At 46.1% G+C, this 15,162-nt stretch overlaps 1 protein-coding gene across 1 annotated transcript; it reads right to left on the bottom strand.

The window, feature by feature from the left end:
* Positions 1-2,026: 2,026 nt before the first annotated feature.
* Positions 2,027-8,065, bottom strand: CTHRC1 (collagen triple helix repeat containing 1). Its single transcript, XM_086741132.1, has 4 exons — positions 7,824-8,065; positions 5,085-5,306; positions 3,579-3,795; positions 2,027-2,354 (listed from the first exon to the last, which is right to left on the bottom strand). The coding sequence occupies exons 1-4, from the start codon at positions 7,983-7,985 to the stop codon at positions 2,212-2,214; spliced, it is 744 nt and encodes a 247-aa protein (XP_086597258.1). The 5' UTR covers positions 7,986-8,065; the 3' UTR covers positions 2,027-2,211.
* Positions 8,066-15,162: the final 7,097 nt, after the last annotated feature.

Raw genomic sequence — 15,162 nt, 5'->3', positions numbered from 1 at the left:
TATTCAACAGGTAGGGGGAAATAATCAGTTTTGTAAGGAGCGGAGAATTCTATCCCCCAAAACACCTCAATAATCACTTAAAGAAGTTTCCCATTTAACAGAAGACTAATCTGAAGCAGAAATAAGGCTTTTTAATAAAAATTTAACAGATTAGGGAATTGATTTCAATTTTAAGTTGAAATCTGGAAGACTACAGAAACTGCTCAATATTTTGAATCTTAATTCAGCAATCCACTTGTTTGTTTCTGTTGATACTATTGCCACATACTACATTTTATGTATACTTTACTAATAAATTTACACTTTCTCCTCCACGATCCAGATGAGTTGATGATCTCATCTGAAAAGGGCTTGTGGCCATTATGGATGGCTTTGGTTTTTATTATGGACATTTCCATGTGTATTTCACTGAAGATCCAATTTACTGGAAGTTTACCATGCAAATTACTGTACAGATCTATAACAGCCACTAACTTCTTTTGCCTTTTGAGGGTGTCTGCTTGCTTTTGTGTGTTTTCTAGTACACACTTAATTGAACACTGACTTAACTCTGCCACACAGGGTCCAAAATATGAATAAATCATAAGAAAAGAATAAAAGTTATGCACTTACTACCCTGGGTTAATGTGCTCTAGGCCCAGAACAGCTTGCCTGTGCTCCAGGATAAATGCAAAGACAGGCTACGCGCTTGTACACAATCAGTTACTGTAAGTTAACTGACATTTTGTAAATTCACACCATAGCGTAGCTCATAGTGACTTGTTTGTGTTCAGATACCTTAAAACCCATCGTCCAAGCCAATGAAAACAGTACAGTTCTTCAGAGACAAAATACCAGCTGTAAAACTTGCTGGCTTGCAGCAGTATCACACACAAGCTTGCAGTTAGGAGAGCCTGAATGCCCTCCTAGCTGCCAGTGTGCTCCTGTAGCATTCTTAACAAAAGCTACAGACAAGAGCTACCACTTTGAGAGATGCCTGGGGAAAAGCTTACAACCTGTTCTGAAAAAAAAAAAAAGCTGACATTTAATCCTAAATAGCTGAAATAAATTATTTATCTCAGATGTAATTTTTTTTTCCTTTTAATTTCTGGGAAGAGTGTAGATCTCTGCATGTTGTACATGCTTTTTCTTGTTTTTTTAATTTCATTTATGTAAAATTGATTTTGTAATATAAGCATGACTATTGTTTCCCTTTAGAATCTGTACAACTTTTAAAAATACTTGAGTATATCACTTGTTGCATTTGGAAGAAAAATACTTAAAACGCTGAAGCTAATGCTGCACTGGCATGATTGGTGTTGTCATTTGTCCAGTCTGGAAGCTGCAGTCAAACAGCTGTGGCACCATTCGTTCACTTCACCAGTACACTTGGAAAGCTAAAGCATTTCAACCTGCCTTATTTCTCTATCTTTCAAACTATTTAATATGTCTAGCTTTTAATTAACACCAAAGTCATTATAGATATCAGAAAGGCTAAACCCAGAAGAATTATTTTATTGGAGCAACGAAATTAAGTTTTGTAACTGTAAAATAGTATCTGCATGCTAATAGTGGAGACCAATAATAGATGCTTATACTGAAATACAGTCTACTGAGAAGCAAAGAGGGAAGGAGAGCTTAGGTAGTCTATTTTTACTTGGCTATTTGGAACGAGGTAATTAACACTTACCACATCATCGAGGTCACAGTTAAGTCACCAGCAGTTTGTTGAGAGACTTCAGACTGTAGCAGTAGAGCGTCCTATTCTGTAGTCAGGTTTACAGGAGTAGGTGTTACATACGTTTTCTGAAGGCTAGAGCTAAGATCTGAGTTTACTTAGAACTTTCTATGAAGTATTCTAAAAAAAATGTGTATCATAATACCATGTAAAATACCTTAAACAGTTTTCTGATCAATAAAATAGCCTGAATTTTTTTTTTGTAAAAGGTCTTATTTATTTGATACAAAAAGTTACAGTAATTCTTAAAATGGTGGTGGTATATTTTCATACATCAAAAAAGAAATTTTAAAAGTTAATGAACTTGGATTTGATATTTATATTCTAAAATGATTATTAAGGAGCCTCTGCAATGTGCAAAAAAAAGGCTAGACAAAGACTACAGATGCAAGAGTTTGGTGCCTTTCAGTCAAATACTTGCATCCAACTCTATAGAAATAAATTCTGAAAAACATTGTACAAAATGGGGAGAGATTACAAAAAGGGAGGGAAAGTTATTTTGGCAGTTCTTCAATGATGATTCGGGAGACTGAATTCCATCCAGTAGAAGCATCTCCCCGTGGATAATCTGAGCAAGTCCCGACCCAGATGGCAATATCCACCAAGCCAGCATTGATCCCTTCACACAGACCTTCCACTGGTTGAAGACAAAAACCAGGTTACCTCAGCAGGCACAACCACTTTGTATTTCACAGCAGAAGGTGGACATGCGGAGTTAAGAACAGCAGTTCACTGCAAGCTCATGCTATTTAGCTAAACCTGAACAGCATTTTTAGAAATAAAAACTATTATTTAGAGATGTGGCAACACAGGCTACAGAGGCATGCACTGCCTTTATCCATGCTACTACTTGATGTCTGTTGCAGTACCTGAAGCAGATCACACTCCACAGGATGCCTAAATGGGAGCTTTACCTGCTTCTTTAAATGTCCACATTTACAATCTGGTAGCTGGGATACGGCTTCAGTCCCATCCAGCCATCTCCTTAGCAATGATGGGAGAGGGGACGGGGACACAGCCATACCTGGCTTCCACAGCTAAGCCCTGCAAAAGTGACTGCCACCCTGTAACCTTTTCCACTCCTAATCCACTGCCTCTGTATAAGGTTCCACTTCTGTTGCCCCTTCCCCCCCCCGCCCCGACTAGCACCACTAGTTGGAGGTGGGTTAATGAAGACAGGTGGGTCCTACCCTGTGATGACAAAAAAAAAAACCCTACCATAGCTCTAGATGTTAGATTTCATGCAGTCATGAAATAGAACATGGAGGAAAATGGAGAAAGAGTATAGACTTGATGTTAGTCCCCTTTTCCTAGTGTCACCTCCTTTTATCTGGAATGACTTCACTAAGTGGATATTGAGTAATTGTTCCCAGATATTTCACTTTGGAGGTACTTTTATGCCCCACCTGAAATTACAGTAGAAACTCCAGGAGGAATAAGTCTTACTTTATGCAAAGATAATGTGCAAATATCAGTCTTTAAAGCCAGGATGAAACTGTCTACTTGGCAGTAAAACAGTTTCTCCATATGCTAACAGCACAAAATGTCTCTATTTCTGTTGCAGCAGACATCAGTAGAACTGTCTCGATAGAAATCTCTTCCATTTCTAAATTGCAGGATGTTAAGTACCATGAAAAATACCACAGTAATAAAGCACCACTTAATAAATAATTCTAATATTTTTACTATTGATACGCGACTGTGAGACAGCAGAGTAGGAGTAACAAGTGTTTGCTGGCCACTCTTCTGCTTCTTCTTTCATTCTTTTGACATTCTAAGGCAGACTGGACTCTGCATTTGGTAATGACATTTGCTACTGGCTTCTATTTCATCTCTGTTCATGCGGTCTTGGCATACCTACCTGAAGAAGTTCGGTGTATATTAATAGTAGAATTCAGCTCCGGGCTTCCTTGATCTAAATATATTATGGCTTCAATAGGAAGTGGCCCAGCACATTCTGCTCCGTTAAAAGTGAAGTACCAGCGCTGACAACAGGCGTTTCTGCATTTTAGCCGAAGCGATCCACTGAAGAGAACACGGAGAGCGCTGTTCGAGCGCATCTTTGTAAATGTACATTCCTAAGAGGAGACAAAAATGCTTTGGGAGCAACCTGTGGCTTTGAACCTAATTATCTTATGTATGTTTATATTTAGGAAATATAGTTACATTTCAGAATATATTTATATTTATTTCTTAATATTTTGGCTATTCTCTTTAGTCTCTTCCTTCTGGGGGAAAAAAAAAAAAGGAAAAAAGAAAAACGCAGAGCCTGACAAATACCATATGGTGCAAAGATGCAAATCAGAAACAGTACCTCATAGATGGTAATGGAGAAGGGGAATTGTGGAAATTCTTAACTTTATTTAGATAATGCCTGATGTTGGTAGCCTAGTTACCTTCTGGGGTTTATTTAAAGGAGTATGAGCTGTCTGAAAGCTGCACTCGAGTCCTTGCATGACAGGACAGTACAATTTCTGTCTCCGTCACCAGAAATCCTGGATTCAACAATTATCACCAGATTTGTGAGAGGCTTAAACTCTGATAAAAGCTTGACAACTGAAAAATAAACATTTTCAGGTTTTTAAGAGGTTGTTATTCTTCAAAATGCTGGATTGGGGGCAGGGTGGGGGGGCGGTGGGGAGGGGTGCACACTATGGACAGTTCTGCAAGTACAGTAAGAAATGTCTACTCAAAAAAGTTGATTATCACTCCAGCCACAGCAACAGCAGTTAAATTACTCCAACCAATCTGCCATTGCATCACAGCTGGGATTGAGCTGGCCTGCTTCCCCTCTTCTAGGCTTCCACCATTATGTTTGAAAGTTTTATCCCCAGGGCTGCAGTGGAGGACAGACTGTTTGGGTTAGTCTGGGCACCACTTGGTAATTCTGCTCCTGAACAAACACTTGGTCCTTTTTGCAGTAGCATCCTGCAACCGAGTTTCAGTGAACAACCATCTTGAAGCAGGAGTTATAAAGACAGGTACAACGAACAGATTAAAGAAGTACATCTCTCCTCTTCCTTATGACTGAAAACAGTAAAAACCTCGCCCTATTTTGGGCAAGCTGGAGATACTTTTTTGGTAGCGTGACTTTCAGCTTTACAGTTACAGATCTCATCTTCTAAATGTACTCTTACACCAGCCACACCATTCTTTCCAAACGCCATTACAGAAGCTAAATGGCCACGTAGCTGTGAAACACAGCTGAGATGAACCGGAAGCAGCAAAACCTTTGGGACGTTCACCCTTACATGTGAAAAAGGACCCAACAGGGAATCTGTATGGTTGGTGCTACCCAGCTCATGGGGGCAGCTCGAGAGCCTGCTGTGGCTGGTGAAGTGCAGCGTCCTTGGCAAAGCTAACTTACTGCTATCTTCCCAAGATCGATGCCGTAATTGAGCGCGCTCCACGAACACTGCTTGAAGTTGGGCGTCCAGGACTCCTCGATGCTCTCGCGCATGCACTCGCCCTTCTCCCCTTTCAGCCCGTCCCGTCCCGGGATCCCAGGTGTTCCGGGGATCCCATTGGCTCCTGGGTTTCCATCTCGTCCAGGCACACCACTGGGGCCTTGCAAGCACACGCTGTTGTACTGAAACAGAATAGATCTCATGGCTTCCATCCATTAGCTCTGAGGCTAACCAAGATAAACACAAACAAACAACAAAACACAAAACCCCCTGCCGTGACACAAGCTAATAGGCTATTTCTGGATCACCAAGAAATGTGTTCCATAGAAAAAAAAAAAAGGAAAAATAAAATTTCAAAGCTAAACAGTGCCAGCAGAATTTGCCATAAAACTAAGATGCCAATTTTTTTATAAAAAAGATGCATACATCCTACAATTAAAAATTGGCCCAGCCAAGGATTAAAACCTGGTGGAAAACCTCAGAAGATTCAAAATGTTCCAATACAGAAACAAAAAAAAAAGAGTTATTTATTGATAGTTCCTCTCTCCTAACCCACCATTGCTTGTACAACTGTCTTGGCTATAAAGCTTTCATTACTATTTTTTCCTTTTTATTTTTTTTAAGTAGAGAAACTTTTACATTTCACAGAGAGCGGAGGTTAAGGGTGGTCTTCTTCTGCCATGACTCCCTATGGGACTGAATCATGTTGTGATAGCCAAGCCGTGCAAGTCAGGCTCCCAAGCACAGACAGCACGTCAAGTGTCGGTGTTGGACCTGGGAAGCTGCACCCTGGAATGATCCTGAACTCTCATAGCAATGGGAAGGCACGCACCACGGGAGGACACATCACTACTGTCCTCCCGAACATTGCAGTATTAGGGAAGGTCAAAGATCGCTCTCCCAGACAGCACATTAGCACACATTGCCTTCATACCTTATGAGATCTGGGTTTGCCCTACTTGGAGAGCAGGTTTGTGCGGCCCCACAAACCATCCTCCTTCTCCCAGCGGCCTGGGTGCCAGATGCCGGGGGGAGCACCCATGTGTGGAGCTGGCAGAACAGGCACAGAATCGCTGAGCAGGGACCTGCCGGGGCTGGCGACGGCAGGGCTCTTACTTTAAATGCTCCTTCCCATCTGGTGACTGACTGCTTCCTCCAGCCTCCATCCCAAAACCTCAGCAACAGCTACATTCTGCTCGTCCCCTTTCTCACAGCTATTTCTCTTCATATGTTTTAAACCACCTAACCCCCACCTGCTTCAAACAGCAGCAGTTGTGCACTCTGCCAGCCATGCCACTGTCCTCACCGCAGGAGCCGTGAACTACAGCCCCTGACCTCCCTCCTTTGTCAGACTGGAGGGAGCTGAACTAATGGATGCCAGCATTCCCCTACTGCCTTCACGAAAGAATCACAGACTGGTTTGGGTTGGAAGGGACCTTAAAGGCGATCTAGTCCAACCCCCCTGCAAGAAGCAGGGACATCTCCAACCAGATCAGGTTGCTCAGAGCCTCATCCAACCTGGCCTTGAATGTTTCCAGGGATGGGGCATCCACCACCTCTCTGGGCAACCTGTGCCAGTGCCTCACCACCCTCACAGTAAAGAATTTCTTCCCTATATCTAACCTAAATCTACATTTTCCAATTTAAAGCCATTACCCCTTGTCCTATCACCACATGCCCTTGTCAAGAGTCCCTCTCCAGCTTTCTTGCAGGCCTCCCAAGAGAATACACTGTTGGAAAATGGCAGTGGGAACAGCAGGATATCATCATGAAGAAGGTCACGTTTAAAAAAAAAAAGTCAGCTGGAGAGAGGGCCGCCCGGCGAAGCACTCACCGACCTGGGGGCCGCACGAACGCTGCACGGACACCGCCGTTGCGCACAGCCCCTGCGCCTGGGACCCCTCCGCGACAGCGACCGGCTGCGTTTCCACGCGTGGGCACTCGGCACCGAACCCCCGCGCGCCCTGCAAAGGGGCCCCGGCCGCGGGCAGGGCCCGGGCGCGGCCCTCCCGCCGGCGCCAGCAGGGGGCAGAGCTGCCCCGGGGGCGGCGCCGCAACCGCACGGGCGCGGGCCGCACCCCCCGGCGCGGAGTTCCCGCTCCCGGCGCGCCGCGCGTCCCGCAGCGCCGGTGGCAGGGCGAGAGAGGGAAGGAGCCTGGCTTCCAAAGGAAAAAAATGGGCCCAGCACGCGTGCGGGCAGCGTTCGCGGTGCCTAACGGCTGCTAAAGAACAGCCCCTTTATGTCTCGGTATTGACCCACTCAGGGACCCGGCCGCCGTTACCGCCTGTGCCGCGGGGGCTGCGAGACCCCGGCGAGGCCGGCGGCGGGCAGGGACCCGCTCCCGGGGCCGCCCCCACCCCCGCGGTGCCTTCCCCGGCTCTGTCCCGCTTCATCGCCCCGACCGGACGGGGAGGGGAAGGTGGCGGGGGCTGCAACCGCGACCCCCGGCTCCGGGCTGCGGGTGGAAGGCGGGCAGACACGCACCCGGCCGCCCAAATCCGGCCGTTCCTGCCCAAGCCCGTCCACCCCTTCCTCAGCATTTCCCCGATTCAGCACAACCGAGGCTTAACAAAAACTGCACGAGAGAAGCCCGGCCGTCCCCACCCCCCGCCCCGCTCCCGTCCCCGCTCCCGTCCCCGCGGCCCGGCCGCCCCCAGCCCCCGCCCCGGGCCCGTCCCGCCGCCGCCGCCGCTCTCACCCCGTCCAGCACCTCCCGCTGCCGGAGCGACTTCTGCTTCCCCTTGGGGGTCTCCGAGCCGCCGGGCGCCGGGGCCGCCGCCAGCAGCAGCGCCAGCAGCGCCAGCAGCAACGGGGCGGGAGGGGGGGCGGCGGCCGGGCCGTGGGGCCTGGTGCGGGGCATGATGCGGGGGGAGGCTGCGGCGCAAAGCGGCCCGTGTCGGCCGCTCCGGGCGGCAGCGCGGGGATAAATGAGCCTTTCAGAGAGCGGGGCCCCGAGCTCCCTCCCCGGGGAGGCCGGGAATTTCCATCCTGTCACCGAGCGGGAAGGTCCGGGCAGAGCCATCCCCCCGCAGCCATTGGCACGGGTGCCGGGGGTGGAGGGGGGGCTCCCGCCCCCTCGGGCCGGGCCCGGCGGAGCCTTCCCCCGGGGGCTTGCGGGACGGCGGGGGCGCGGGGGCTCCGAGCGGCCCTGCCAGGGCTCCCGATTTCCCGCTGAGGCCGGTAACACCTTCCCCATGAGAGAGCCCCAAAACCGCCCGAGGCCGCAGCAGCAGCCCGGTGCAGCGCGAGTGGAAACGGTGATGAGGCAGCAGCCGGGTGTGAATCATTCATAACTCCTTTAACAGGAGTCCAAGGCAAAGACACAAAATCCTACAGCGGAGTTTGGGCTTTTGTTGAAGAACTGGGTATTGCCCGAGCATCAATAACACAAGAACACTTGGCAACCCAGCGTAAACCACCCCATTTTGCTTTCTTTTAAAATAATATTTTACTTTTCGGCGTACTAGAAAGGCAAGCACTAGAAAATAAAGAATGCTGTGTGTCCTTAAGCGTTAACAGATATTTGAAAGATAACTTCCATATGCTGCCGTCTTTGTGGGATTTGCAGTGGTGGAGTTTCCAGAAGGGGGAGATAAGCTTCAAAACATTTTTTTTTTTCAGAAGTATTTAACAAAAACACACATTTCTGCTGGAGGAATGCATGTTACACAGCGCTGAGCCACTCACACTAGACCGCACAGAACCAGATTTTGGTTTACACTAAAGCTCTTCGCATTGCTCTGACTGCAGCTGCCTCCGCACTTCAGGCCCCTTCTGTCTTTCTCCTCTTTCCACGTCTGTACGGGCTGAACAGTAGCGGTGAAATGAGATTGGACCTGAGGTGACACTGCTGCCACCAATCCTGTCACACACTGTCCTGAGAACTGGGACTGAGGTCGGCCACGTCGCTGGGCTGTGGGCTCCTGCCCTGTGGAGAAGTGCAGCCACATGAAACATCCAGTAAATAATAATGGTTCCCTAAACCCATTGGAAAAACTTATGGAATTATGTAAATCCTTAGTTATAACAATTGCTGCTGTGACAGCCTCAGTGAACATCCACAAACGCGCACATGCAGAGCCTTCATTGTGCAATTGTGTGCCGCTGCCAGCAAACCCTCCCACCTCTGGTCTGGGTCAGTGGTGATGCTGTGGAGATGGTGATGTTTGGCTTCTCCGGAAGGTGCGTGTTCACACAAGCGCGGTTGCCAAGTGGCTGGGGATCCCCAGCATCCATATGGGCTGTTGCTAGGGCACGTCCCTGCCCCAACTGCCAAGCCTCTGTGTTACAGGCTTAATTTCTTCAGAAGATGTGCAATAGCTGGAGCACTAATGTCTGGCTTTGCCAGGGGAAGCAAGCTGAAGAGCGCTGTACAAGAAGGTCTTATCAAATAATGGTGGGACATCTGCTTCAAGCTCTGGTAAGTGCACTGTGCAGTTCCTAGCGCTCATTTGACTTGCAATGTGCGTTACCATCTGGAAAACAGAAATATCAACATCCTCCTTAGCCTGCTTCAGTCCGAGCAAGCCTTGCCATCTGCCAGGCTGATGTTCTGTGGGCTTTTGATATATTTAAACGCTTCCGAGGGCAGCAGCCATTGTTGAATGGTGTAAAGATACTCGAATTGAATCAGAACTATTGATCTGCTTTGCCTTAAATATTTCCCGAACAAAAGGAGCTATTGTAATAAACTTGCCTGAGCATTTTCAGACCAGGATCCATATTGTGTCAACTAGTGGTTTCTTCATCTTACCCACACTGCCATGTGAGATGATAGAATTTATCTTTTATACGTGGCTCACAGATGCTCGCACCACCAGGCTGGTGCCACGCACGCAGTCTCTCTGCTGCAACTTCAGCTGTTTTCCCTGCCTCCCCTAGCCTCTCAGCATCCCAAAAACCAGCCGCACAAGCCTGGAAAGGAGGGTGTGTGGTCTCTCTGCCTTTCTTGTGCAAGATCTTCCAGTTTATGAATACTATTTATTAGAGCACTGGTTTGAATTCAGCCAGTAAATAATTGCTATTCATTCCTTGGTCTTCACAAAGGAAAACAACCGCAATAGGATTAGGAGCATTTTGTCATGTAAACTCATTGCTCGTGATTCGTGCAGAGCCTGGGAGTGAAAGACCAGGTCCGTATTCCAAATCTGGTAGAAGAGACCCAGATCTGGCAGAAGAGTCTCCTTACACGGTGAGGAGAAGCTTTAAGCACTCAGAAACTGATTCTTCTCAGGTGGGAACTGTATTACTTGTGGCTTTTCACAACCAGGAAAACCAGGCTTAGGTGTCTAAATACTACAGAAGGCTCAAGGCTGAGGATCCTGAGCCAAAAGAGGCCCAGTAAGGTACGTGCCAAGACCCGGACCTTTCATCTGCTTTTAACTCTTACTTCTTTATACACTTTCCTCTTCTGGCGATGGCTAGCGATTTTGACTTTGATTGGCAGCCCTATCTCAGGGGGATATGCCCTGTACCCCAGGGCAAGCAGCGGCACACTCAGGGTTAGCGCTGCAGTGCTCGGTGGCACAGCACTCAGGATCTTTGCTGATCTGCCCTCGGTGCTTTTAATTGTGGGGTTCATAATTTATCTCTTGTTCCCTTTATTACTGATATTTTAGGGTGAGTCGTAAGTCGCTGTAAAAGGCTGAGATCAGAGAAGACTGCTGAATTTCTCGAATGGCTCTTTGCAGCCTGCCTGCTTGATCCAGGAGACAAAGAGCCGTCTGTGCTCCCGTAGATGAAAACCAAGCAAGAGCTCTCAGGGAAATGTATTACAGGTTTCAAAAATAGATTTCATTTTCTTCCACAAAACACCCCTTTGGAATTGCATAAAAATCAGTGGGATTGTGGCCTGGATCCCTTCTAACACCTTTTAATTTAAATATATTTTTTATATAGCATGCTTAATATTTTAAAATAATCCAAAACTTCTCTCCCTCTGTTTTGTTGCTTTACTAGCACAGATACAGCTATTTAACAAATCTTCTATTAGCTTCTACATGAACATGATAAGCATGGCATTGCAGTCAGAGCAGTGCTTTGGAGGTACATGTATTAACATTTGAATCTTGAAAACTAGTTAGGGGAAGATTTTTTTTTAGTGGATTTATATATATATATATATATATATATATATATAGGGGGGCTTATATATATAAAATATATATATTATTATACTCACTGATGTGCTCCTTCCACCTCTGAGAAAAGCTTAAAAGTGTAAGTCATATCAATATCCTACTTGCTGGGACTCGTACCTCCAGGTGACAGTCAAGTCATGCTAACAGTTCGCTAAGCAAGCCATGGAGAAAAAGAATCGGTCATCTGAATGACAGCCAGAAAGGACAGGCAGAGGTTCGAGCGTAATGACAGAGTTTGTCAAAGACAAGAGGGGCATTGACTGTCAGGAAAGCATATGCAAACCCTTCGGAGGCTTGTCTGCGAAAGACGTGTCCAGACACAGGAGGATGGCATTTTTTGAGTGTGAGAGAAAAATCCCGCAGTTAGGTGTTAATTCTTTACTTCTGAATAAGCACATGGCAGGTCTTAATGTTACTATAGGAGACATTGTATTTTTGAACAATAGAAAACACTAGAGAGAGGATTAACACATTTAATTACTCAGATTAATTCAGTTTTCAGTTGAGATAAATCTTTAACGTTGTTACCAACAAGTCAGGACCAGGACATACGTCAGGTACCAAGCAGCTCATCTTGTGGAAACAGCTCCTCTCACAGCCTGCTGGGGCTTCTAGGCAGACTTTTTTTTTTTTGTCCAAGTCTTCAGTTGATTTAGAGTCGCATTCCCCTGTAGCTTTTATACATATAATACATATGTATTATATACATATACATATATAGCTTTATATGTGGCTTTTATAACAGTAATTGAGGCATTGAATATCTTAAACTAGACAGCACTCACAAACTGTCAGACAGAATTAGATAAACCTTAGTAAAACTGTTTGGGAGAACCATCCGCTTCAGTGACAAAGGATGTCCAGACATATCCATATTGTAAACTTTAAGATGAAAAGCCCATACTCAGACCTATTTTCTCTTGATTGCTGGCTGAAAATGTCTGACTTTGAAGGAGTCTGGTCTGTACCTCCGCAAGACCGTCTCCCAAGAGCAGCCGGCGCAATCCTGGCTGCAGCTATGGAAACATTTGGATTGGAAGGGGCATCTGGAGCACATCTGGTGGAAGCAGGTCCAGTTAGATCAGGTTGCTCAAGGACTTGTCCACATGGTAGACTGGGAAAATTAATTCGGTTTTAAGTTAAATTCTTGAAGAAGATGGTGATTATAGAGAGCAGAAAAATGTACAGGGGGGCCTCCAGTGAATCATGTGCAAGGAGAGAGCTGAGGCTCAGCAGAAACATTGGCTCATTAGAGTGGTTGTGAATTAGTCAGTGGTAGAAAAATCACTTGGCTGCCTCAGGAATCCTCAATGAATAAAAAGACCTTTTGCAGAAAAGCTAACTTTCCTTGAATCCTGCGCTAGTAAGTAGTTGTTAGGATGTGAAATAGAATGCTCTGTTCAGACAGGAAAGCTTCTTCAACAAAGGGAACAATCTTCAGTTTTCTACACCATTCCTCAAGTGCACTGCCATAAGTCTGTCCTTCCAGTTTTGGAAGATAGTACCTCGAAGTAGTGACAATTCCGAATTTAAAGGAATGGACTTGAACTTTGACATGTTTGGGGCTTTTTTTAATCCAGGAAGCCCTTTGAAAAGGAGTTCCCCAGGATCAGCAATGCAGCAATGAGGAGTGGGCTGCAGGCTGAGAACAGGCTGCGTAGCACTTCAGAAACCAGAGGTCTGTAGCCACCAGAGCTGGCACACACAGAATACACAGAAGCCTGTGGATGTAAGAGGAGTTGGTCACCGAAACAAATTAATTGGCCCAGGACACTCAACAGTTGCACAAAACTTCCCGAGCCACAACTCGGCGAAGACAGATCTGAACACGCGTCATCACTCTGGCTCTGGCTGTTGCACGTAACAGTGGAGCCTGGGGCCCGCGGCATTCCTGAGACCCAGCTTCTCACATCTGCAGTGTCCCCCCAGGTGGCCTGGCCTCAGCGAAGAAGCACCATGGCTCACTGCCAAGCAGGGCTGTGGAGCTTCTGGGCAGCGGCTACCGGGTCTGTTCACTGATGACCCACTGTCACCAAAAGGGCAATGGATTTACAGGGGCTGCTGGGTCAGGCACAGCGAGGGAGGTTCACCATGGGCAGATTGGGGGGCTCATCCCATAGTTATCCCTGAGGCTACTTCAACAGATAAACTCTTGCATTAAAATTGTTGTACGTGCTGAAGTATAAATCTTATTTGACTTGCATCAACAGCTGCCTAGTGCAGTGGCACTGGAAAGGATCGAGCACAACACTGATCCCTGGCTCACATGGAGATGAAATTGTGCTTGGCCAGAACAGCGAAAGACCTCCCAGGTTCCTGTGAATGAAAATGTCTTTTCAAGTCCTTCTTTGAGTTCTATTTTTTACAGTAGGTGCTCATCTAACAATGCTATCATGAGGCATGACTTTGTTTCTAGTGAGGTTTCCTTACTTCTGTCCTTGTAACTTTGCTGTAATTACAGCATGTCTTGATTGATTAAAAATCTCATTTATGAGTTCACAATTTTCCATTGCCAACTAGAGAAACTTTCAGTACATGTGCCCTAAAAATATCTGATGCTGTTGAGGTTACATTAATTTAAAAAGCAAAGTCCTCCCTTTTTTTTTATTGAGCCTGTTTTCTTGGTTTTTCCTACATTTCTCCTTGCAGGGAACCTCATCCAGACTATCGGTGTCTCTCACAGTGTCTGTTCTCAGGATGACCTTGCCAACTAAAATCACATTTTAAGACAAATAGCTCTGACTAATTTCCATGCTGAGTCCTGACTTCAGGCAGCCCAACACATTTGCATCTCATCCCCCGTCAGTGACATCCCTTTGTGTTTCACAGAATGGTACATGACTGGGTTGCTAATCCCTGTAGTGCGGCCACTGTTTCTTTAGTTGAAATCTGGATCACAGCCCTGCCTGTAGGAATCTGGAAGGAGAACAAGTCCAAGAGAGGACTGCGTCCAGTGGGCAACATCGGTGACTCAAACCCAGTGCCAAGAAACTTTTTCAGCTGCTCCAGCATCCTGAAATCCTCTGTCTTTGGCTGGGTCATTCAAGACCTGCATGCACTCTCGGATAGTAGGTATGGCACTACTAGAGCTGGGTCTGGAGAGAACGTAGCTTCCCAGCTAGCTTAAGTGAGCAACTAGTTAAATAACTTCCTAATAATTTTCTCAAGGACCTTATCTGGCCATGACTTATATTTGTCCCCATGTCATTTCTTGTGATTCGGTTTTATGTGGTCAAGCAGATAATCAGGAAGATAAACTGGGATGCACATTATCTTCATAAAAACAGATATTTTGCTCATCCTTCATACACAACCAACAGGGAATATACTTTTTCTTTTAAGATCCCTTTGGTGACCATGCCTAGTGATCCCACCATCATCTCCATAACTTACAAATTTACTTAATGGAAGTAAAATTTCTTCTTGTCATTTCTCTTCACCTTGTGTTTTGAGAGCGAGTCCTAAGATATCCTAACGTACGTTCCTCTCCACTTAAAACATCTGATGTTCTCTCCTGACTATACTGCCATACCTGAGAGTACGCTCTCAAGGCTGGAGATCAGTGTCTCTCCAATTCATCCACACCCAGTACCCAGTGCCCATTTAGCACTTCCCTTCCACGAAAACTGCTTTCTTCCTTTCTTGCAGAGACTGTTCTCCTCTCCAGCTCCTGTTTGTGCCGAGAAACCAGCTGTGAGCCATTTAATGAAGGTAGGCTTAAAGATATCTCGTTTGTCGTTAAACTAGTAAGATCTCAAATAAAGAAACTTTTCTTTTAGATTCAGTTTCGATGAACAAAGTTGAAATACAGGGAATAACCATTAATGAAGAGCTAAGATGTAAATGTCCTGGCATGTTTTTAATCTTTTAATTATACTTTGTATCTCAAGTGCTTTT

Source organism: Chlamydotis macqueenii, chromosome 2 (genome assembly GCF_036417535.1).
Source record: "Chlamydotis macqueenii isolate bChlMac1 chromosome 2, bChlMac1.mat, whole genome shotgun sequence".
NCBI classification, from domain to species: domain Eukaryota; kingdom Metazoa; phylum Chordata; class Aves; order Otidiformes; family Otididae; genus Chlamydotis; species Chlamydotis macqueenii.
This window is presented reverse-complemented; position numbering and strand designations above follow the sequence as displayed.

Bases quoted from the DNA above. Each gene is read 5' to 3' on its own strand.
- CTHRC1 (XM_086741132.1), bottom strand. From the start codon at position 7,985: ATGCCCCGCACCAGGCCCCACGGCCCGGCCGCCGCCCCCCCTCCCGCC. The intron at 5,307-7,823 runs GTGAGAGCGGCG...ATTCTGTTTCAG, and splicing joins AGCGGGAGGTGCTGGACGGG to TACAACAGCGTGTGCTTGCA. The intron at 3,796-5,084 runs GTAAGTTAGCTT...GTCTCCTCTTAG, and splicing joins TCGATCTTGGGAAGATAGCA to GAATGTACATTTACAAAGAT.